The sequence below is a fragment of the Choloepus didactylus genome, chromosome 2 (assembly GCF_015220235.1).
Source record: "Choloepus didactylus isolate mChoDid1 chromosome 2, mChoDid1.pri, whole genome shotgun sequence".
Classification (NCBI taxonomy): Eukaryota; Metazoa; Chordata; class Mammalia; order Pilosa; family Megalonychidae; genus Choloepus; species Choloepus didactylus.
This window is the reverse complement of record NC_051308.1, coordinates 131,559,701-131,585,365: the sequence shown is the minus strand read 5'-3', so window position 1 is coordinate 131,585,365 and position 25,665 is coordinate 131,559,701. Positions and strand designations below refer to the sequence as shown.

General features: G+C 38.0%; 1 protein-coding gene across 1 annotated transcript in view; it reads right to left on the bottom strand.

The window, feature by feature from the left end:
- Positions 1 to 10,001: 10,001 nt before the first annotated feature.
- PSMA5 (proteasome 20S subunit alpha 5) overlaps positions 10,002 to 25,665 on the bottom strand; it is a 29,168-nt gene continuing 13,504 nt past the window's right edge. Inside the window, exons 3-9 of the mRNA XM_037826459.1 lie at positions 22,859 to 22,985; positions 20,880 to 20,947; positions 19,824 to 19,931; positions 19,626 to 19,684; positions 18,949 to 19,051; positions 17,942 to 18,028; positions 10,002 to 10,242 (exon numbers count right to left, since the gene is read on the bottom strand). Of these exons, the coding sequence (XP_037682387.1) occupies positions 10,165 to 10,242; positions 17,942 to 18,028; positions 18,949 to 19,051; positions 19,626 to 19,684; positions 19,824 to 19,931; positions 20,880 to 20,947; positions 22,859 to 22,985 (630 nt within the window). The 3' untranslated portion in view covers positions 10,002 to 10,164. The remainder of the gene's footprint in view (positions 10,243 to 17,941; positions 18,029 to 18,948; positions 19,052 to 19,625; positions 19,685 to 19,823; positions 19,932 to 20,879; positions 20,948 to 22,858; positions 22,986 to 25,665) is intronic.

Here is a 25,665-nt window from a genome sequence, read left to right as displayed (position 1 = left end):
CCGCGCCACACCCCCGAGCCGGAGCCCGGCGCTCCTTGGATGCGCGTAGCCGGGCCTCTCCGCCCCCATAGGCTGATCGCCTGTCCTTCTTCCCCGGCCCACTCCTTATTGGCCCGTGTCGCCTCCGGCTTCGGGGGTCCTGGATTCGGATGCCAAGATGCAGGACTGTTTGGCTGGAACGTGGCAGAGACTGCTGAGGTCATCGCTCGCCCCCGCCCCCTCTCCCGGCGTCTCCGGGGCCGGGCTTCCAGAGTTAGCGTAGGAGCTTTCCCCACCTTCCCGTGAAGCCCCCGGCTCTCCTGGGTGGTGTTTCCGTCACCCTCAAGTTGAGGCTGGCTTAGACCCCTCCCTTCACCTAGAGACACCCTTAAAATTCCTTCGGTTGCGGCAGCACCTGGAAAATCTCCTCAGGGAATCCCTGAGCTCGCTCAGCTGGAACCGGGGGCTTCGTCGCAAACCGGTACTTCAGGTTTTTAACCCCGGCGCACTGGAGCGCCCATTGTGTGCTGAAGCAGCAGCCTTGCTGCCAAGGTGAATGCGAACTGTGTCGGCCAAATCCTCCAGAGGCTGATAGACATCAGGACACCCGTGACTCATGCAAGAGTGAAGAAAGTCTTTCCACCGCATATGGTCTCATTCGCCTTCCTCTTCTGCAGGGAGGTAGGCCAAAGGCGCAAATTGCTGGCTTTCCAGGAGTTAGAAAGTAGGTTAGACTTTAGGGGCAGGAAAAAGGGGCAAGGGAATTGCCCAATGCTTACTTATTATATATGGTCGTTTCATAGACACACACTTATCTTTACCATAGTGCCTTAACCCTACAGTGAGTACATTGCACAAATTTGGTTTTCAGTATGATGTCCCCTAAATTAGCATCCGCCCCTAATAAATAAACCCCCCACGCTGTACCCTTTACTGTAGAAACTGTGCACACAACTTTTAGAACATGCAACACAGGTAAAACTAGTTCTGGATATTTAATCTGACTCCATCCCTTCAGAATCCTAGATGTTCAATAGAAAAGACAGAAACCAGAAAGATACAAATTATGCAAAGTGTTACAACCAAATAAAGCAACTGAAAATTACCTTTAACTATAAACTGGCAGTAAAACCAAGTGAGAGTATATTCATAGTAGAGCAAAATGGTGTGGTGCACCTAACCCAATGTTTACATCAAAATTCTTCTGGTCAGGTTAGAAATGAAAAGTATTTTTGAATGCCACCTGAGGATGGTACAATCACTAGAATAGTCCTCCAAGGTCTCAGCTACTGAATGGAGAATATAAAGCTCCATGAAATCTAGCGAACAATTTGCTCCTTTCCGGAACTATTTTTTAAAATACTGATTATTTTTTAATCTATGCCAACTATGGAGTAGATCACAAGACAGTCAGTTCCAGCAGCATGTGATTAGTGGGGGGAGAAGAGGGATTAAAAGGAATATTTCTTTGTTGAGGTGACACAAAGATGAATGGTCTATTGTCTTAGTGGCTGAAAAGAAAAAAAGGCAACTCAACAGTGCCATCTCTTGGAAAAATTACCAAAGACATTTAATAAAACATTATTTTAAAGGAATTATCCTAAGCAGATTTAACTATAAATTGAATATTAAAATATTGCAATTATCTAGTACCTTCACTTTTTGAGTTATTATTATACGCTTTACAAACTATCAAGCGCTGGGAACATCATAGGATATATAAGAAATTGAAAAAATGTGTGAAAAAATTGTTTTAGTATTTCAACCTTGTTTAATAACAGGCACTAAATACAAAAGCTGCACTATCAATTCTCCCTTATGAAATACGGCACGTAAGATCTTACCTTAGTTGCAGGACCAAAATATGTAAGTTTCTCTTATTATAAACTATGCTTTTCTCTAAGATAAATTCTGTAGGAGAAAGATGAATAGAAAGCAATTACACATCACAAAACCATTGCTTTTTCTAGTAAGATCATTGCTTCTATTTAAGTGGACAGAAGAAGAAACCATGTAAAAATGTTTAATATTCTACAGAAAATCAAGGGTCTAACTCTTTGAAGAACACACATTATAGTTCAAGATGGTATAAAATTTACTGTTTTATTAGTTGTAATCTAAGATACAAATAAATTTCCCAGGCAGTGGGAGGGAAAATGTAGTATAAGATGAAGCTAAGAGAGATGGGCTAAGAGCTACCTCTTAGTATTTTTGTTCCCTACATAATTTATGTGATTTAGACACACACCTCTCTCACCTCTCCCTAAAGCAGTGTGTGCTTTGTCCATTTCTACACTGACCTAAACTGAATTAAAAAGGAGTACTGATTATTGTGTGGCTCTACCAGCTAGAAGCTTCATGAAAACACAGACCATATCTAGCATTTATTTTCACAGCTCTATCCCCAGTGCCTAATTCAGTACTTTGCATACAGTTGGTGCTCAATACAGTTGATAAATAAATATTTTTTTCATGGTATTCTCTATTAGGGTTTAATAAAACAAAGTGAACATGAGAGAAATTAATGTCATGATCAACATGTTATATTCAGTAAGATAATAGGTTAAAATCTTTACAACAGTCTCAGAACATTGGTGACAATGTATACCAGTTCCCTACTTTCCTTTGAATGTATCTAGTGCAAATTCTTTTCTTCCAAATTTTTCTGTCATTGCAGTTTCCAAATGTATATAAGCACAAGTTATTTTTTGCTGCAACTGTGGTATGAATTTAATAAGAATTCAGCCTACTCAAATAATCAGAATGTATTTACCATCATAGAGAACAATTTCTTACAAATGTTAATGAAGACAATACATAGAGCCCAGCAAGTAATTCTGGAGTGTTCATTGGTGAATTACCACCAATCAATTCTGCCTTATCCACATGTGGATTAGCCACAATATGGATATTAGAAGTACATTTCAAATCTCCATATTTCTCCCTAACAGTAAGTATTTGGCTTCATTGTAAAATCAAGAGCTGGTGATATGAAACCAGAACATCTGAGTTCAAATCTCAATAGCTAATTTTCTGTATTCATGGCACACAGGCTTAGATTTCTGAATCTTAAAGTAGGGGTAATGATACCTACTTTATATGGTCATTTTTGAAGCTCAAATAGATTGATTCTTTTTTTATTATTATTGTTTTGATCGTTACAAGATTTAATGCATTTGTCGAACTTATAGAATTGCACATTAGACAAATAAAATTTTAATGCAATTTTATTGATATATTCACATAACAATCATTTACAGTATCATCACATAGTTGTGCATTCACCACAATCAATTTTTTAACATTTTTATTACTCCAAAAAATAAGGATAAAAATAAAAGTATAAAAGAACACACAAAACATCTCATACTCCTTTTCCCCCTTATTATTCATTTACTTTTTGTCCCCATTTTTTCTACTCATTTGTCCATACACTGGATAAAGGGAGTGTGAGCCACAAGGTTTTCACAATCACACAGTCACACCGTGTAAGCTATATAGTTACATGATCGTCTTCAGAAATCAAGGATACTGGATTGCAGTTCAACAGTTTCAAGTATTTCCTTCTAGCTATTCTACACTAAAGACTAAAAAGGGATACCTATATAATGCATAAGAATAACCTCCAGAATGACCTCTTGACTCCATTTGAGATCTCTCAGTCACTGAAACTATTTTCTTTCATTTCTCTTCTCCTTTTTTGGTGAAAAAAGCTTTCTCAATCCCATGATACCAGGTCCAAGCTTATCCCTGGGAGTCATGTTCCATGTTGCCAGGGAGATTTACAGCCCTGGGAGTCATGTCCCACATAGAGGGAGGGCAGTAAGTCCACCTGCCGAGTTGGCTTAGAGAGAGAGGTCACATCTGAGCAACAGAAGTTCTCTGGGGGTGACTCTTAGGCACCATTAGCCTCTCCTTTGCAGTAATAAGCCTCTCCTTTGCAGTAAAAAGCTTCATAAGGACAAGCCCCAAGATCGAGGACTTGGCCTCCTACAATGGTAGTCCCCAGTGCTTGCAAGAATATCAGGAATTCCCCAGGTGGGGAAGTTTAATGTTTTCACATTTCCCCCCAGGCCCTCAAGGGGGACCTGCAAATACTCCTTACTCTTTGTCCAAATTACTCTGGGATGTATCAGGGTCTAATGCTAACCTGTACAAACCAACCAGCTCCCACCCCCATTCAAGTCTGCATGTATTTATGGTGTTTGAATAAACTGACCATACAAGTTAGATTATATATCATGCTACAGAAAATACAGATTTTCCACCACACAAACATCTCTTCTTTGGTCTCACACAGAAGTTGAAGTTTTAAAACACAGTCATATTATCCTTTACCCTTTAGTCTAGTTTACCTTAGTTCTAATCAACTCCATTTGGTTTGTATCTCTAATTGAAGTCCAATCTCTTTTTTCAGCTTTTTTGACATTTGCTAGGTGGGGTAATGCTGACATTGATAGCTGCTGAACTCTGGCTCTGAGTCTCACACAGATACCTGCCTGAAGTTCCAGGGACCGACCAGGGTATATACAAACAGCTCAGCATCTCAGAGTTTAGAGATAACCACTACAACTCATGAATAGATGTGACTGCTGTTAAGAGCTTACAATCTAGGAACCTTTACCATAAGCCTTCCCCTGATAACCTATGCTCTCAGATTCAATTCTCAGAGTTTGCACATTGTAGTTACTCCATATTAGTGAGGCGTTACAATGTTTGTCTTTTCGATTCTGGCTTATTTCACTCAATATACTATTCTCAAGGTGCACTCACCTAGGTGTATACCTCACAACTTCATTTCTTTTTGCCGCTGCTTGGTATTCCATTGTATGTATACACCACAGTTCACCATTCCATTTATCAGTCGATGTACCCTTAGGCCACCACCATCCATTGTGAATCGTGAATATGGCTGCCATAAACACCAGTGTGCAATGTCCACTCATGTCCCAAGTTCATGTTCTTCCAAGTATAGACCCAATAACAGGATTGCTGGACCATATAGCAACCCATGGTTAGCTTCCACAGAACCACCACACTGCCCTCCAGCTGGCTGTGCCATTTTACCCTCCTACCAACAGAGAACAGATACATCCCTCTCTCCACATTTTCTCCAGCACTTGTATCCCTCTGTTTATTTTTCTTAACAGTTTTATTTACACATCATACAATCCACCCTAAGTAAACAATCAATGATTCCTAGTATAATGACATAATTATGCATTCACCACCACAATCTATATGAGGACATTGCCATCTCTTCCCCAAAGAAAGAGGAAAAAGAAAAAAAAAAACAAAAGATAGAAGAAAAATAAAAATACAATGAAAAGGTCAGACAACATCACCACCACCAAGAATCCCATGTCATTCCCTTATATCACCCTCTTATAGACATTTAGCTTTGGTATATTGCCTTTGTTACAATTAATGGAAACATCTTACAATGTTACTGTTAACTATAGACTCTAGTTTGCATTGATTGTAATTTTTTCCCCATACCATCCAATATTCAGCACCTTGCAACGCTGACATTCGTTCTCCCTCAATTAAAAAACATTCTTACATTTGTACATTTAATCACCATCATTGACCTCTCTAGGTTTTGCTAAGTTACACATTCTGAGTCTTTATCTTCTATCTTTCCTTCTGGCGTCATACATGCCCCTAGCCTTCGTCTTTCAACTGCACTTACACGCATCTTTGTTCAGAGTACTTACAATATTGTGTTACTATCACACACTATTAACGCTATCCATTCCATTTCTGGATCTATACCATCAATCTAGTTGAACCTTCTGTACTCCTTCAGCATCAAATGCCTGATCTCTACCCAATTTCTATCTCCTGATAACCTGTGTTCTCAACTCTCAAATTTCGCTCATCAATGTTAGTCCATATTAGTGAGACCATAGAGTATCTGTCCTTTTCTGGCTAATTTCACTCAATGTAATGTCTACTGTCTACTACTTTGTTTTTTGGATTTTATATGTCATATTTTATTTTATTTTTATTTTTTCCTCTCTCTTTTTACCTTACTGATAGTCTTGATCTCTACACTATTCTCCAAACCTATCTGCCTGTAGTGCTCCTTTTAGTATTTCTTGTAGAACATGGATCTTGTTCACAAACTCTCTTAGTGTCTGTTTGTCTGAAAATATTTTAAACTCTCCCTTATTTTTGAAGGACAGTTTGGTCAGACATAGAATTCTTGGTTGGCAGTTTTCTCTTTCTGTGTCTTAAATATATCATACCATTGCCTTCTCGCCTCCATGGTTTCTACTGAGAAATCTGCACATTGTCTTATCAAGCCTCCTTTGTATGTGATGGATTGCTTTTCTCTTGCTGCTTTCAGAATTCTCTCTTAGACTTTGACACTTGATAATGTGATTATTAAGTGTCTTGGAGTTGGTCTACATGGATCTAGTCTGTTTGAGGTACACTGTGTATGCTGGTTTGGACATATTATTTCCCCCAGAAAAAGACATATTCTTTAATGCAATCTTGTGGGGGCAGATTAATCTTTTTGATTAGAGTATGGCCTCTTGATTGTTTCCATGGAGATGTGACTCACCCAGCTGTAGGTGATAACTTTGATTAGATTCTTTCCATGGAGGTACGGCCCCATTTATTCAGTGTGGGCCTTGATTAGTTTACTGGAGTCCTTTAAAAAGAGCCACACAGGCCCAGAAGCTTGCTGATGCTGATGCTTAGAAGTGCTTGGAGATGAAGACAGAAGGACATTTAGCTAAGAGATGAAGCCTAGAGTTTGCCCCAGGATATGCTAAGACAGGACCCCCAGGTGCTTAGAGAGAATGTCCTCGAGAAAGAACCAAGAATGTGCTGCCACTGAAATAGACATTTTGGAGATGGCCATTGAAAGCAGACTTTTGCTAATCCAGAGTATGCCTGGGAAAAACTAAGAGAACACCCCCAGACGCTTAGAAAAATTTCCTGGGAGAAAGCCATTTTGAAATCAGAACCCTGGAGCAGATGCCAGCCACGTGCCTTCCCAGCTGACAGAGGTTTTCCAGATACCATTGGTGTTCTTCAGTGAAGGTACCCTATTGATGCCTTTGCTTGGACACTTCTATGGCCTTAGAACTGTAACTCTGTAACCAAATAAACCCCCTTTATAAAAGCCAATTCATATCTGGTATTTTGCATAATGGCAACATTAGCATACCAGAACACTGTGCTTCTTGGATCCATAATTCTGTCTTTCATAATGGATGGGAAATTTTCAGTGATTATTTCCTTCATTATTCTTTGTCCCTTTTCCCTTCTCTTCTCCTTCTGTGACACCCATGACATTTATATTCATGCACTTCATATTGTCATTTAGTTCCCTGAAACCCTGCTCATATTTTTCCATTCTTTTCCCTATCTGTTCTTTTGTGTTTAGGAATCCAGATGTCCTGTCCTCCAGTTCATGAATTCTTTCTTCTGCATCTTCAAATCTGCTATTTTCATCTTTTGTATTGCGCCTTTCATTCCCATAAATTCTGCCAATTGTTTTCTCAAACTTTCAAGTTCTTCATGTTTGCCCAATGTCTTCTTTATATCCTTCATTCTTTTTCCATATCTTCCCTCAACTGATTGATTTGATGTTTGAATTGATCTAGCATATTTATTTGAAGATCTTTAATTAGTTATTTCAATTCTTTTATCTCTGTTGAAGTGTAAGTTTGTTCCTTTGACTGGGCCATATCTTCACTCTTCCTAGTGTGATCTGTAATTTTCTGCTTCTTGTTTACTCCAATAGATTTTCCCAGACCAGGCAGGCCCAAGTCTAAGGAGGAGGCTGTATTCAGTATCAGATTTCCCTGAGGGTGAGACCCAGCAGATTGCCAAGACTTTCCTGCGAGGCCTCTAGACTCTGTGCTTTTCCTATCCTGCCTAGCAGGTGGTGCTTGTCAGTCGGCAACTTCCCAGCAGCGTAAAAAGGTGCGGTCTATTTAATTCTCAGTGGACTCTTTCCCAGCCAGGGACCAAGTATGTCAGAAGCCAAGCTTAAGCTTTTTCTGCCCCCTTCTCCCTCAGGCCCTGGGGTCTGACTTCTCTGAGGGAGAACCACCACTTGAGCTGACCTCCCTATGCTGCCATCTTGCCTAGATTGATTCTTTAAATAATCTCAACTAATCATATGATGGCAGTTCTAATGGGGGAAGTTCATAATCCATTTCCAAGTCTAATGTAAGTTACTTCTGAATTATATAATTCTCTCTTACTGATATAGCTGAGATATGTAGTTGACTGCCAATGAGACCAACATCAATTTTTTTATAGTCCTTAACTTCATAAAAAGGAAAATCTCTTTTCAAATTATACCCTTTATCTAGATAGACATAACACAATGTGTATCAAAACGCAAGATAAGCTTTTCTTAGGGAAGATAAGCCCTTTAGAGAATTGTCTCCTACACTTGAGTTTTTCCTTTAACTATCTTAACCACCTTTGCCTGGGTCACTGCTGACAATTGAAAATGCCCGAGGCTTTCTCTAATGAGCTACTTAGAATGGGAGAAAAAAAAAAAAAAAAAAGGGAAAAAGAAAACCCCTTTTCATAGCTAGTCCCTAGCCCTCCAGTTTACCAGGCAAGAACCACAGTTGATACCTGGTTCTATGTGCCCTTTTTCTTGGGACACAGCCCTTTTCCAGTTCTCTGAGCTCACAGGACTCTAAAAGCTTCTGTTTTTATTTATTTATTTTTCTGTCAACCCTGCCTCCTCTCTGCCAGGATAAAGCTCTGGGTTCCTTTCTTGCTTGCTCTGGGTTTATCTGTGCTCATAGCATGTATTCAGTAGTCCAAATTTGTTAATTAAAACCGCAGTTGGAGCTTGGTTGAGTTACATTCCCTTGCTCCCAGCAGGGACTGCCGCTTTCTCCCACAGCAAAGTTTTGCAACTCAGCCTGCTGTGCCAGTGGGGAAGGGGAGCCAGCTCCACAGTTTGGGGAGTTTTACTTAGTTCTATGCTGTGATCTCAGCCATTCCACCCATTCCATGCTGGTATATGATGTGTCCAGTCATGGATGTCCCCCAGCAGCTATTCCAGACTATTTGCTGGTTGTTCCTGGCTATTTACTAGTTGCTCTAGAGGACTAACTAAATTCCACATCTCTCTATATGCCACCATCTTGCCCCACCTCTTGCAAATATTTTAAACAAAACTTTGTTATTGAGCTTAAAAAAAAATGTTTTTCAGTCCTACAGAAAACAGGCCCTAATCAGAATCAATCAATCAATCAAAAAAAAAAAAAAATACTTATCTTGAAAAGTTTTGGAAAATATATTTTTTTTTCTGGCTTTTCTAATTCCTCTGAAATACTCCCCTAATTTAACATTCTGGCTTTCACCAAAGACAGACCTCCTTATGCTGCCATCTTGCCTAGATTGATTCTTTAAATAATCTCAACTAACCATATGATGGCAGTTCTAATGGGGGAAGTTCATAATCCATTTCTAAGTCTAATGTAAGTTACTTCTGAATTATATAATTCTCTTACTGACATAGCTGAGATTTGTAGTTGACTGCCAATGAGACCAACATCATTGATTTTTTTATAGTCCTTAACCTCAAAAAAAGGAAAATCTCTTTTCAAATTATACCCTTTATCTAGATAGACATAACACAATGTGTATCAAAGTGCAAGATTTGGCACAACAGTGTAGATGGCTTACTATAACCCATCAGTGTTTTGGAGAGGACTATAAAACGAGTTCTTTCAATGCTCAATTAGTAGTATCTTTTCCATATAAGGAAAGCAGCAAAAATACATATTTACTCAAGAGAAGCTACAAGATTGAAATGGGTTTATGGTGGTATTAACATCTATAAACCACTGGGAGGAGCTAGACTAGTCTGTGTTCACTTGCCAATGCCAAGGGGTTCAGTATAGAGTCATTGAAAGAATTTTAGACTAGATATTCTCTTTAGAAGGGAAAATTAATAACACTACCCTTTTTGCTCCCTAACGTGAGTATTTCAAACAAAAGGCTGCATCATAAGACAGCCTTATAACAAATATTTTTAAATTCTTTTTATTTAAGAGTTGCCTTTATGTACAGATATCATTTTAAAAAATGCACATACACTGGAGATTTTCTAAGAAAAAGGAGCTGGAAATAAAACTTAAGGGCAATTGCGAAAACTGAAATTGTCCCAGAAGTTCTGAAGATCATGCTTCTTTAAATGTCCTTGATAACCTCTTCAAGTTCTTCCTTTGTGAACATGTGGAAATTCTGGCCAGGCTGCACTGTGGCTAGCTGGAAAGAAAACAGGGAAGGGTTAATGAGCTGGGCTCAAATACCCTGCTGATGGCCTTAGCATGGCCAGGAGAAGCTGTGTTGGTGATGCAGCTGTTCATTAGGAACTAAGGGATCTGCTGTCCCAGGGATCTCCTTTCCAGGCTTAGGTCCCTAAAATAGCTCTGACTCCAAAATAAAAATTCTTATTGACCAAATTTTCTATTTTGAGATTAACCACCCAGCACACAAGAGTTAACCAAATGCCTAGTGTCATTCTCACTTCTTGAAGTTATTTCAACAAAGTTCACACACACACAATAGCAAAGTACATGGGGTCAGTACTTTTTTCCTATTAAAAATTTCTGTAGAGATATATTTTACCCTCTTGCAAGTTGAGCTTGTGTGTGACCTTGGGTTACTTAGCCACTCTGTTTCACAATTTCCTTATCTGTAAAATGGAGATAATTGTACCTAACACATAGGAGTTGTTGTGAGAATTGAATGCACAAATATTTGTAAAGTACTTAGAACAGTGCTTAGAACATAGTAAAACTAAATGACTGTTAACTGTTATTGTTAGATATTATTTTCTCTAAAACTGTCCTTGTAGCAACTTAATAATAAAAGGATTTGTTTTTTAAAAAAGATTGGCCATGAAAAGATGCCATTAAACAATGACATAGGGAGTCAGTTGTGACTGAATATATCAGTAATAACTAGTAATCCATATTATAATCTATGTAAGCAACAAAAGATTAAGTTCAGAAGATGATTAGTTTTTAATTTAACTAAAAATACCAGGTTTTCCATCATCACTGCTAATCACACAGTCCCCCATTTAGGGGCAATACTAAGGAATAGGTGCTACTTCACACATAACTAAAGAACTTTGGTGTTTAATTATATTTTAAATGTCATTTCCTTATATTGTCATTTTTTTACCTTAAAATTAAGGAAACTGGTATTTCTCGAGTATTCTTTAGTACTGATAAACTGCCTGGCATAATTAGCATAAAGTTATATGTTTATTTTCTCTGCTTCATCATAAATTTTTTTTACAGATATAATTTAGAAAATGACTACCACACAACTTAAAACACCTGAAGATCTTGTCTAGGAACAAAAAAATTTAGAAAATGACTACCGCACAACTTAAAACACCTGAAGATCTGGTCTAGGAGTCAAAAAAACGTTCTCTTCTCAAAGCCTGCAGTCTTCACTACATTCTCCCAAAAGATATATCCAATTACATGAAATGTCAGAAGAGTCCCAAATATATTTGCAAAATATATGTAAAAATTTACTCAAGTCTATGGTCCCAAATATATTTGCAAAATATATGTAAAAATTTACTCACATCTATGGTCCCAAATATATTTGCAAAATATATGTAAAAATTTACTCAAGTCTATGGACCATGAGTTCTATTACAAGGAAATTAAAAAAAATATGTTACTACCACTTCTCCTGAAGTAAAATATCTTTATTTGATGGTCAAAGACATGAGGACAGAGAGAGAGAGATATAAGGTCAATAAAGTAGAGAGTGAGGGCCTCAAATTTTTTTATCAGGTCACTCGGCTCACAGGGACTAAACAAAAAGAAACTGGGCAAACTCTGAATAGAACAGAGTATTTCTATAGAATCAGGTGGCAAATCATTATTAATAGGCTTGAACCAAGTACTGCCTTCAAGAACTTATTCATCATGCAGGGGTATTCGCCTACCCCACCTCCATGGTTGCTAACATGACCACAGACATAGGGGACTGGTGGTTTGATGGGTTGAGCCCTCTACCATAAGTTTTACCCTTGGGAAGACGGTTGCTGCAAAGGAGAGGCTAGGCCTCCCTGTATTTGTGCCTAAGAGTCTCCTCCTGAATGCCTCTTTGTTGCTCAGATGTGGCCCTCTCTCTCTGGCTAAGCCAACTTGAAAGGTGAAATCACTGCCCTCCCCCTTACGTGGGATCAGACACCCAGGGAAGTGAATCTCCCTGGCAACGTGGAATATGACTCCCGGGGAGGAATGTAGACCCGGCATCGTGGGATGGAGAACATCTTCTTGACCAAAAGGGGGATGTGAAAGGAAATGAAATAAGCTTCAGTGGCAGAGAGATTTCAAAACGAGCCGAGAGATCACTCTGGTGGGCACTCTTACGCACACTTTAGACAACCCTTTTTAGGTTCTAAAGAATTGGGGTAGCTGGTGGTGGATACCTGAAACTATTAAACTACAACCCAGAACCCATGAATCTCGAAGACAGTTGTATAAAAATGTAGCTTATGAGGGGTGACAGTGGGATTGGGAATGCCATAAGGACCAAACTCTACTTTGTCTAGTTTATGGATGGATGTGTAGAAAAGTAGGGGAAGCAAACAAACAGACAAAGGTACCCAGTGTTCTTTTTTACTTCAATTGCTCTTTTTCACTCTAATTATTATTCTTGTTATTTTTGTGTGTGTGCTAATGAAGGTGTCAGGGATTGATTTAGGTGATGAATGTACAACTATGTAATGGTACTGTAAACAATCGAAAGTACAATTTGTTTTGTATGACTGCGTGGTATGTGAATATATCTCAATAAAATGATGATTAAAAAAAAAAGAACTTATTCATCACTAGATGAGTAAAAATAACCCTTGAATTTGCATAATGATGAATATATTTACATAATGAAATATGAAAGATACCTTTCTATTTATTATCCCACTTTACTTTCAAAAGAACCTATGAGGCAGGTAGAACAGATATTTTTCTTTCATTTATTCGATCAATAATTAATTACTAAAACCCTGTGCCTAATAAATTAAACACACAACTTAAAAGTAGCGAAATATCATGCCATGAAAGACATTTGGAATTTACCTTGTACACAGTAGGAGTCAAAAAAGGTTTATTAAGTGGAGAACAAACAAGATCAAACACGTAACTTAGAAAACCCACTTAAGTAGCACTATGGGGAAAAATGGACTGAACTGGAGGAAGGCACGGCTGAAGGCAGAAAGACTAGTTAGGAGACCTATGAAAATAGACATAGCAGTAGAAAAATGGTCTAAATAAAAGAAGGTACTGGGAGGGGCATTAATATGCTAGTTATTATAAAAGGGCAAAGACATGATTTACCGAAGGGAAAGAGAAGTCAAAGACTTCTAGGTTTCTGGTGGGGTTGACAGGAACACTGGTGGTCGTCAACCAGGATTAAACATGGGAAGAGAAAACGGTTTTCTGCAAAGATAATGAGTTTAGGTTTAGAATGGTCAAATTTGTGGTGTCTGCTTCAGAAAGTGTCAAATAAGATTAAAAAAGTGACCATGAAAATCTGATAAACAGGAGTTACCTTTAACAAGGAGCAATTTCAGGGAAATAAGAGCAGAAACAAATGGTAGTGACGGAGGAATAACTGAAAGGTAAAGCAGTGGAGATACTGAATACAATTTGTTTTGAAGAGATTTGAAAACAAAGGTTAAAAAAATAGGATGAACGGACTAGCCCTAAGCAATAAAAGTAGCAAACTACTAATACACAAAACAACACAGATGAATCTCAAAAACAATGTGCTGACTGAAAGAAGCAAGACAAAAAAGCGCACTTACTGTATGGCTCCATTTATATGAAATTCTACAATAGGCAAAATGATAGTGACAGAAAGATCAGTAGGGAGGAGGGGGTGACTAAAAAGGGGTATGAGAGAACTTTTTGGGATGATGGAAATGTTCTATATCTTGACTATGGTGATGGATACAGGAGTTATACATTTGTCAAAATTCACTGAACTGTATGTTTAAAATGGGTGCATCTTACTGTACATTAAGCTATATCTCAATAAAGTTGATTTTTTCAAAAAGACCGAATACTAGATAGGTTAACAAAGATGTTGTTGTGGTTTTTTCGAAGAAAGATGCAAGTTGGATATTTTCCTTTGCTAAGGGGAAGGAACTGGTATAGACAGAAAGGCTGGATATCTAAGGGACAACTGATAGGCAAGGACCCAAAGGAGAAGGAGCAGGATGGGACTAGAGCAGTGGCTCCCAAATGCCTTTCTTAAACTGACCATCAGAATCACCTGAGCAGCTTTCAAAAGTACAGATTTGAGAGCCTCATTTCTAAAGACTCTCTGATAGACACCCAGGTTTGGGAATTTTGAGTACTGGTGGCGTAATTAATCTTGGACAAGAAGAAATGCCCCTTTATTACTGTGAAGAAAACTATAATCAGGGAAGTTAACACCAAAGCCAAACATGTGGTTAGTGATAGAACCTGGATGAGACATAACCCAGGTATCCAGGCCCTTAATTTGGAGCTCTTTCAAAGCAACATTGTAGCTGCACTGACACTAAATGAGCTAGAAAATAAGTCTGCAGTTTCGGTTGAACCAAACAGGCCTTTAGAGCTTCACTGTGAAATCAACAGAGCTACCTATGAATTCCTCTGAGATGCAAGGAGAGTCTTAGCAGAAATGCCAAGATCCTATCTCATTCAGTACACCAAAGAAAGCAAAGTCCTAGAAAGGAATGGACAAAATCTGTCCTAGGAGTCAAGATAGGGGTATCATTGCATTTATTGTACCTCCTTGTCTCTGACGTAAGCAGAATCAACAAGGATAAACATAGAAGATGAAGCAATTTCAAATCTTTGCTAAGAAGTTGAAACACTACCATATTTATGAAGTAGGTTTTTCCATCGAAGAACCATGTAAAACTCCCCCTCCACCTACTACTGCTCATGCAGCAAACCAACAGCTCCTCCACCATCCTCTTTCAACCGCCTCTTCTCAGATGTTCCCACTTTTATGCCAACCCTTGTTTTAGAAACCAATTCTGCCCCATTCACAGTAGTCTCTGGAAACTGGCTCATTGGTGAGACATTCCAAAATGTTCCAGTACATTCTAGGGCTGTCTCCTTACCTTATCAGAAATCTAGATTTCCTTGATGCCTTTTGCTCACAACCCTCTCAGAAAAAGTTCATTCTCCGTTGTTCTCTAAAAGCTGGGGCTGGGAGGTGGTGGTATACTTCTGCCCCTACTACATTTCCTTACCAGATATGCAACTTAAATTAATAACCACACCTTCTTCCAAGTATCTACTTCCAGGTGAGGGCATTCTTCTAAACTCATCCTCTTCACATCCACTGAGGCCTTTCAACCTGGATTCCCAGTAGTACTCTCTAGCCAGTGAGGACCCAGTCAACTTCTAGCCTCGTATTTCCATGACCTCCTCTACTTCACCTCAGCAATCCACTTGCATAGCCACAATGGCTTCACCTCTAAAATACTGAATTCTGAAATTTTCCTCTCTGACCACATCAGCCCCATTTCCCAATTTTGCCATATCCTCATGATTTCTAATTCTGCTCTCCCAATTTACTGAGGACTCTAATACTTGATTCCTCCCCTTAGAGGTGCTTAAGAGTGCATTTTTGGAATCACACACCAGGGTTTAAATCTTGGCTCTATCATTTTTAGCTGAGTGAGTGACCTTGGACAAAGTACTTAATCAGTATGCCTGGGTTTCCTCATCCATAAAATCAGGATAATAATGACATATAAATCATGGGAGTACTGTGAGGATTAAATGAAATAATCCATGTAAAACAGCACAAAGCAGCGCACACTGTAAGTTGTCAAAGTGCAACCATTGTTCTATCACTCTTCTTTTTCCCTGCCCAGTCTGGACCCCATGATCGATCATCTCAATAGTCCTTTCCAGTACTCTCCTTTCTTCTGCCCTTAACCTGTCAATCCTGAGAGGGATTAACCATCCATTTTTTCAATCCATACTGACTATAGCTAACAACAGCTGAAAATATCCTAGTAAGTGCTGACCAGTTTAATTACTGACTTATGACTTCATCCTCATTTAGATTTTTTCTAAATTTTTAATTGAATTATAATATACCTACATGCTTTATACCTCCAAGGGTAACTAACCACTATCCTGACTTTTTACAACATTAATTTTATTTTGTGATTCCAGCCTCAGCTGGTATTTTAATGTGACCCAGCAGTCCTTTTATTCATCCCTGCCTTTCCTTTTCTGATTCACCATGACTTTTCCAAACATTTCTCATTCTCCTTAATATCATTGCTGCATTCACTTATCCTCAGGAGATGACCTAACAATCACCAGGGAAATATAGGACATCTCTCCCACTTCACCTCCAAACCCATCTCAACTTTACTCATCCGTGCTTCCTTCTCCTGTCTATTCTTAGCATCCCATGTGAGGACATTCAAAATCTGGTCCATGCCTCCCCAATCTCATCTACTGCCATTCTCCATTCTATGTACAATCCATACCCCAGCAATCAGACTAAACCCTCAAAATTCCCTTATATGCACAAGATTATTGTACATCTCTAAGCCTTTGCACATGCTGCTCCCCCTTCCTGGAATCCTTTCTCCTCCTTTCTCCAGACATCTCCCCCTTCCAGGAAGCTTTCCTAATGTTCCAGTCAGTTACTGCCAGTGTTCCTATGGCAATCTGTTCTTACTATTATAGAAGTGTCACTCCAAGCTAGGAATGTAGACCCGGCATCGTGGGATGGAGAACATCTTCTTGACCAAAAGGGAGAAATGAAAGGAAATTAAATAAGCTTCAGTGGCAGAGAGATTCCAAAATGAGCTGAGAGGTCACTCTGGTGGGCACTCTAACGCACAATATAGACAACCCTTTTTAGGTTCTAATGCACTGGGGTAACTGGTGGTAGATACCTGAAACTATCAAACTACAACCCAGAACCCATGAATCTTGAAGACGATTGTATAAAAATGTAGCTTATGAGGGGTGACAATGGGATTGGGAAAGCCATAAGGACCACACTCCCCTTTGTCTAGTTTATGGATGGATGAGTAGAAAAATGGGGGAAAGAAACAAACAAAGACAAAGGCACCCAGTGTCCTTTTTTCTTTAATTGCTCTTTTTCACTTTAATTATTATTCTTGTTATTTTTGTGTGTGTGGTAATGAAGGTGTCAGGGACTGATTTTGGTGATGAATGTACAACTAAGTAATGGTACTGTGAACAATCGAATGTACGATTTGTTTTGTATGACTGTTTGGTATGTGAATATATCTCAATAAAATGAACATAAAAAAGAAAAAAAAAAAAAAGAAATATCACTCCAAGCTGTTATTATCTATATGTCTCTTTCACTACACAGTATACTACTTGAATACGAACTGGATTTTCCATGTTTATATGCATGGCATCTGGCACTGAACCTGGCACATAATGGATACTAAATATAATGCTGAATGAATTCTAGTTTTTGATTCCAACGCCTTCATTTGTTTCATGCCTTCCTTCTTCTAGAGCTTTTCTATCACTTCACAACCCTCGCTTTTATTTCTTTCAACATTTTTATATCCACTGGTTTCTTCTCAGTTTACAAAAGTGTTTTCAAATCTTTCCCTAGCATTAAAATAAAAAAATCCTTTTCTCTAATTCTGCCTTCTGCTGACGCTAATAGAACTTCTTGAGAAAGAGCAGTGTACTCTTGTTTTCTCCATTTCATTAACTCTTCTTCACTCCTTAATTCATCAAATTCTAGCTTTGGCCACCACCATTTTACTAAAGTTCCATATTCAAAGGAGATTGATAACTTCTTAAAAACCAAGCATACAAAAACATAGTTATCTTGATCTATTCAATCTTCAACATTGGAAGCTATGATAACTGAATAAAAGCAAAAAAAAAAAAATAAAAAAAAGGAAAACTACCTCTATGTTAGTTGCGTTCAGTTTCTCCTCCATTACTTGTTTGAGAATGATGAGTGAAGATTTGATGGCTTCTTTCAGGGTCATAGACTTGAAACAAAGAGGGTGAGAAGATTAGCTACTAATTATGTATAACTCCTCCTTCCTTCAAAGATTTCCTTTATCTCCCTGAAAAAATGATTTAGCAATATTAATAAAGCATCTTAATTAGTACAGTGTATTACAAGTATCTCAAATTCAAGCAAATGGTAAATAAGTAGAATACATTTATTTAGAGAAAAAAATGCCTTATTTATATTTAGAGCCATAAAAAAAGTCATCAACTTTCATATGATAAATGATCTTTGAGGAAGGGGGAAGGGCTACACTTCTCTAATTATCTTCCTTTAAGATAATGTAATATTGGTGATACCCAATGAATAATAATTATCTTGTTTGTACCTAATTTCCTCCACATGTGAAATCAATACTATTAAGGGATGATGTGATCAGGCATCCCAGTGTGAGCCACCTGAATGGTAAGTATGGCAGCCTTCAACCACACCTATGAGTTATCCAAAACCAAATCTTCCCATCCCACAAAGAAAGGTACCAAATGCCCATTTGCTTCAAGAGCCAGACTAAGAAGTATAAACTGCTAAGTAAAGCTGTGAGGGTAAAAGATAAATAGAATTGCGGTACATTCGTATCATGGAATACTACTCAACAATAAAAAGGTACGGACTATTGATACATGCAACAACATGAACAGATCTCAAAAACATTCCACACACACAAAAAAAAACACACAAAAATACAAACTGTATGATTCCAAGTACAAGAACAGACAAAGCTAACCTATATTTAAGCACTTTCTGGGGGTATGGAAGAGTTCAGTATCTTGGTTTAGGTGGTGGTTACGAGGGTCAAAATTCACAGAATTGAACTCTTAAGGTATGTACATTTTATTGTTTGTAAATCATACCTTTACAATAGGAGAATTTATAAGAGTTGTGAGAATGCTTACTTACCTTGTGGTAAACTTCTTGCAAGGAACTCTGGGCACCCTCTGAAGCAGAGCCAATTGCTCGAGCATCACACTGTACAAAGGTCCCAGATGGGTCCATATGGAATCTACAAAAGCCCCCAAAAGAAGAGGTTAAAATATGTAAGGGTGGTGCCATTTTATGTAACAAGCTTCTCACTGAAAAAACATGTAATTTCTTAGCCCTGCAGCCAGGAAACGCCGCTGAAAAATTGGGGCACAGATCCAAAAAGATTTTCAATGTCTGGAGAAACTAGATTTTTTTTTTAAATGTTTAAGAAAACTAATAACTTCCCCAGGAGGTTAGTAGAGAAGTATAGTATATAAAATAGGCACTAGTGTATGACTTTTTAAAATAATATTTGAGGATGAGGATCAAATCAACATTCTTAAAAACAGCTTTAAACACATCCTGGCTATGGTAACAAAGTTACTTCTAATTCTCTCCAGAATTAGGACTGGTTACAATAGGGGAATTCATAGAATTCTCAAATTTGTCTTTGTATGAACAGCACAGAATCACTCAACTTTAAAGTTAGAAGCCCTTCTTTTTCACTACTATACAACAATCTTCTCAGTTGACTTAAATTACCAGACCCTACCCCAAATTAAAATAATTTTCCAGAAAAGGAAGCAGGAAAAAAAATGTTAAATGGTTCTTACAGCTGGGGTCCTTTCTCATCAACTCCTCCAAATAACAGCGCTACTCCAAAGGGACGAGACTAGAACCAAAGAGCAAAGGGCATTAAGAAATGGCTATGGAGTAAAGGGGATGGGGGGACTAGGAAAGATATAATCAGAGGATAAATGTTCTAAATACCATAAAATGGTAAGAAAACTTGACACAAGCATTATACTTACCATGGCACCTGGATCTGCATCTTCTTCTCCAAACTGTAGAGCCAGATTGGACACAGCCTGGGTCACACTCTCCACTGTCATTGTTTCATTGTACGTGAACCAATGGTTCTAGAAGAGCAAAGAATGGTCTACACTTCTAATAAGAAGGACATTAAAGCAGCACACCATCTCACAGCATGCATCTCTTTGAACTATGGTTGGAAACTGAAGGCTCAAGTATGTTTTCCTTCATTAAAAGGACCAGGATAGAAAGATCAGCCTAAATTTGCATGCTTGGAACTGGATGAGAGGATGAGAAATAGTTCTGGAAATAAACTTATATCAAAAGGATTCTAAACAATGACTGACTAGAGGATTACTCCTTGAGAAACAGGGTTAACTCTTCAAAGCACCAAGTTCAGTATTCTTACAAAGTGAATGCTGATAGCCAAGTGCCACTTTCCTGCAAAGATTCCATCTTACATTCTGTTGGTATTTAAGTTAAACTACTTATTCTGACAGAATACTGTACTGACAGCATACCTGCAAATAACTGCAAACAATTTTTACCAATCAGGTATTTTTTTTCCTTACTAGTTACTCTTCAGGCAGCAGGTGCTCAGTTTGGGGAAAAAAAAAAAAAAAAAGCATTCCTGACCAGTCAGCTTGGATAAATCATTACTCACACAGGAGAGATGTTACTTGCAAACCTGGCAACAAAGGCAATTGGAGAGAGAAAGTCCTTTAGCTATAACCACCTCCTGCTTTGGTGCTCCCACAGAAAGTCCTTCAGTGTACTGAATGCAGTACAAATTCATGCTTTATATTAAAACGAGGCAAATCAAACAGAAGCAAGCGAATGTCAGCACTAATGACCAGGGCTTTTAAGGCTACAATAGTTGGATGGCTAGACTCTAAGCCTCAGTAAATTAGAACTGAGAATTCTACCCAAAATCACTCCCAAGAGCTGCATCTGATACTGACACAGATACCTGCAATATAGCCCAGGCAGTTGTATCAACACTAAGCAAGGAACTCAAGCACCATGGTAAAAAGAAGAGATGATGCTCATTTTACCTGTGTCTCCACTCTGGCTTTATCAATTAAAGTCTTAGCATCAGCAATTAGCCCACTCATGGCACAACCTGTAATGTAAAAGCAACAGTGACTCAGCGGCCAAATCTTTGCAGAACTTTCGTCTACTTGCGAAATACTGAAATTCTGGAGGGAAACCATGGTGGCCAGTCAGCAATCTCATGGCAACACTCTCAATAGATTAGATGGGAACGATCTGTACTGAATCTGAGTATAATTATGTTACAAAGAAATGAAAAACCAACCACAATGACACAGTAGAAGTCCAGCTGTTACAACAGGAGACAGAGAAGGGCAGAAGATCAAATACAAAGAAATGAATTTCCACATTATTACACCCGTAAGCATCCCTTTAGCACTCTTTCTAGACCTTGATGCACTTTCAAACTAAGCAAACACTAATGTCCCAACCTGAGAAATAAAGAATAATAACTATCTCACTATGGGCTACAGTGGAAGACCCTAGAATAAAATCAAGCCTTTTTACCTACCTGTCCCAAATACAAACTAGCTAGTTACATTACAGAGAGATTCTGCCTGGTGGTCCAAGGTGACAAAATGATGGCCACAACTGTTACTTTATATGCTAATAACTCAAATCTAAATCTTCAGCCTAGGTCTTTATCCCAAATTTCAGACTCATGAAGCAAATGACACCCTTAATATGTCTATTTAGACAGAACACAGACTCCTCAACTCATCTTATTTTTCTCTTCTGGACTCTATCTTCTTCCTTGGCCCTGATGACCAATTGGATCCCAAATTCTATCAGTCTCTATCTAATTAACCTAACCTGTCTGTCATTAGTTCTCTCTATTCCCCGGCCATTGCCTTGCTTAAAGCCCTCATCACCTCTTTGTCTGGACTATTAAAAAAGTTTCTTAACTGGACTCCCTGCTTCCAGTCTCTGCTCCCATTGGTTTACCTATGACACTCTTTATCAGAGTAGTCTTTCTAAAATTCAAATCTGACCACATTACCTCATTGCTTAAAACCCTTCCCATCAATGCAAAAGAACTTCCATTGTCTGACCCCAGACCCATCTCTTGCCACTCTCCACCTCCCAGTCACACTGAACTGTTTGTGTCATGGTATTTTACATCACCGAGGTTTGCTCATTCTATTCCCTCTAAATAGAATGTTTTCCCCTGCTATATCCAGATATCTGTTCACCTGGTAAACAGTTTCTTACCTTTCAGAATTAGTCTCAGCTAAAACACTTTCTTTAACTCTTTTTCTGAAAGCCCCACCACCACTGACCTCAGGCAAAACTAATTATTTTCTGTAAAACTAATTATTTCCTGATTATATCTTATTCCTCTCCATATCCCAAGTGTCTAGCATAACATCTGATGTATAATAGGTTCTCAATTTGTTGAAGTGACACTGATCTACCAACAAAAGACAGGTGAACTTGAGATAAAGTAGACATAACATTCTTAAGACTTAAGTCTCAGTTTCTACATCTGTGGAAGAGATAATGTCAAGTTCCTAGATTCACCATGGCATTTGGTTCTGATACCTTCAAACAACTATTTAACCAATGTTTCATTAATCAGATGACTAGATAGGTTAAGAAAATTTGCATGGCCAACTAAAATGCCACACTATAAATAAGTAGAACTACTCATCCTATAGTGCTACAGTGATGCCAGAAGTTAAGACAAGGGAATTATAACTCTGAAGATGACTTTCAGAATCCTGTTTTCTCAGTGGACACCTCTAGTTTCCCACATATGATTCTCTGCTCCTACAGCAGGTGGCACCCCACCAAGGCTAACATTATGCATCAATGAAGATCAACCATTATAGGGAGCCAGCCTATGATCCAACCTTTACATATTCCAACAGCTCTCATATATGTAAAGTCTAAATTTGAGGGAGAAGGGAACTTCTGGGACTTCAAGGAAGACTAATTAACCCAGGCCTGATGCTACAGAATAACTTTCCCCACTCCTTACCTATGTGAGCATCAATCTCTACGATTTTCTCAATGCTGCTGGGCTCCATAAGTGGGGAGGTAATTCTCTTCTCCACAGCTAGGCACACACCCTCAGATGTCTGGATCCCAATGGCTGTAGAACCAAGCTAAAGAGAAGCATACTATGATTACCAAATATAGATCAAATAATAGTCTAATATACTCACCAGGAATCTCTGAATATCTTCACAAGATAGAAGCTTTAATCAGCCACATCTAGTATGCAGAGAGAACAAGGAGCACCCTAAGAAGTAATATACTATTCCTGTCAGTGGCAAGACCACTGATTTACAAAATTTTGTGCACCTATGGGGGAAACTCAAGAAGGTCTTGAAAGCATCTGGAAAAAAGTCAACTCTAATGTTAATATTTGGGGCGGAGCGGGGGCGGGACTCTAAAGCTCTAAACATAGCAGGCAATAAAGTAATCAAACTCTTCATTTTTTTCAGGAGCTGGTTTCTTTTCACGTCCGTTATCTTGGTCTGTCTCAAAAGGTGATATTTCCCAAACATATGTGACCTCTAGAGAAGTAAATGATTTTTAAAAAAGAAAGAAAGAAAGAAAGAAAAGAAACACCATAATCAACACCAACATAAAAACATGAATTTTAATCACTCTACATCACTAACAGTCCACAATATAGCTTAAACTCATCTCTCTACCATCCTAATCGCCACCTCTCTATTCCTGTTTTCTTATCTGCAAAACGATAATGATTTTACCTAAATCAAGATTAAATGTATAAAAATGCTTAAACTGGTGCCAAGCACATAATAAATGAGCAACAAATGTCATTCTTATTACATGCCTAGATTACTTCAATAGCTTCCTGCTTAGCCTCCCCATATTTCTCTGTCATAATGTATCTTTTATACTTATGGCCTGAATGACCTAATAAAACGTTTTCATTATATTTCTTCTTCTCTGAAGAACTAACACTCTCTCTATGACATAGAATCCAAATAATCTCCCAGAGGCCCCAAAACGTGATCTTACTTTTCTTTTCCAACCTTATCCCCTACATTTGCATCCTGCTCAGGCTCTCTCATGCCTAGAATACAGTCTCCCCTCTGCCTATCCAACTCCCACCCAACATTCCTGAAGTCTTCCAAGACTATATGTGATTTCTTCCCTGAATTCCCATTATATATTTAATTAGCTCCCCAGAGCAATGACTGCCAAGCATAAGCCCAGGCTCCCAGAGGCCTCAGTTATTCCAAAAGATTCTAAAGCAATCCATGAATTTTTATATATAACATGCTTAACATGTCTACAAACTGATCATGTCTTACACATACAGGTATTAGTTGTCAAATGTGTAGATAAAGTTGTGATTTTATTTAGAAGTGTCATTAAATGTATATCAGCTTTTTATTGTGTATTTTCTTAATCAATGTATACATGCATAACTACAGAAGAACTGTCAAAAAATGGTGCTCATACTTCTAATTAAAGGAGCAGACTGAATACATACATTGGCTCTGCTCCCTCCTCAAGATAATACAAGATTAAAGGACTTAAAAAAAAAAAAAAAGGAAGACGATACACAACAAAATTTTGAAGCTAGAAAGCAGATGGGTTGTGATAATTTACTTAGGAGTAATTATATGAAAAACTAAATCCTAAACCTGTAATGGGGAAAAGTCAAAAAACAATTTTTATTTATATCATGGGACCCCAAAAAAGGCCAAGGAAATTGTGGTAACAAGTACCTCTGGAAATGTAAATGAAGGAGGGGCTAAAAACTGGAAGACTAGTCCAATGTCTACTTAAGAAACATTTAAGAAGTGAACCCTAATGTAAACAACAGACTACAGTTAAAAGCACCATTATCAAAATGTTTTTTCATCAGTCTTAACAAACTTACCACACTGATGCAAGGTGTTCATAAAAGGGGGGATACATGGGAATTCTGTAATTTATGCATGATTTTGCTGTAAACCCACAACTTCTGTCATTAAAAAAAGAAAAATTAAATTAAAACAAGCAAATGAAATAGATTCCCAAATCTCCTCTCCTAAGCTACAAAGCAAGAAGACTGCCCCCAACCAATCCTGCAGAAGACTATGTTTATTCTCTGGAGAAGGTAAAATAGAGGGTCTTTGGACTGGAGGACACTGACACAGTTGCAGGGCAGGGGTATTATATTGAAAGCAGGGACATTAAATAAAAACGGACAAACTTAATGTTAGGAACCCCAACCTTTTTTACCCACTCAGCTCTCAGAAGTTAGCAGCCAAAAGTATTGTCCGGGAATGAAATGAAAATCAAGGCAGTTGTCCATAGAGCAACAGTTTTCAAACTTTTTGACCTAAATCCACACTAAGAAATAATTTTATATCATAACCAAAGCACACAAATGAGTACAGATACATACAAATAACAGAAACAAAGCTTCATGGAAAAAAAAAAAAGCACTCACCAATACCATCAGCAATGCATTCTGATATATACTGCTCTGTTCCACTTCTTAAAAAAAGAAATGCTCTTCATGAGCCACTAAATTGATTTCAATACCCCTAATGGGTCAAGATCTGTAGCTTTTAAAGCATATAGTTCTAAAGAATCTGAACAATTCAGGAGAAAAAAATTTTTTAAAAATTAAAATTTTAAAGAACTTTAAAATTTTAAAAAATTAACAATTTTTTTTACTCCTTAAAGAAAAACAAAGATATTTCATCCATAAAACAAGAACAGGATAATAAGAAAAAGGAAAAAACAAGAGCGTTAAAAATTGTTTCTTATGAAACTATAGGAGAATGTGTTCTACCAAATAAATCAAGGGAA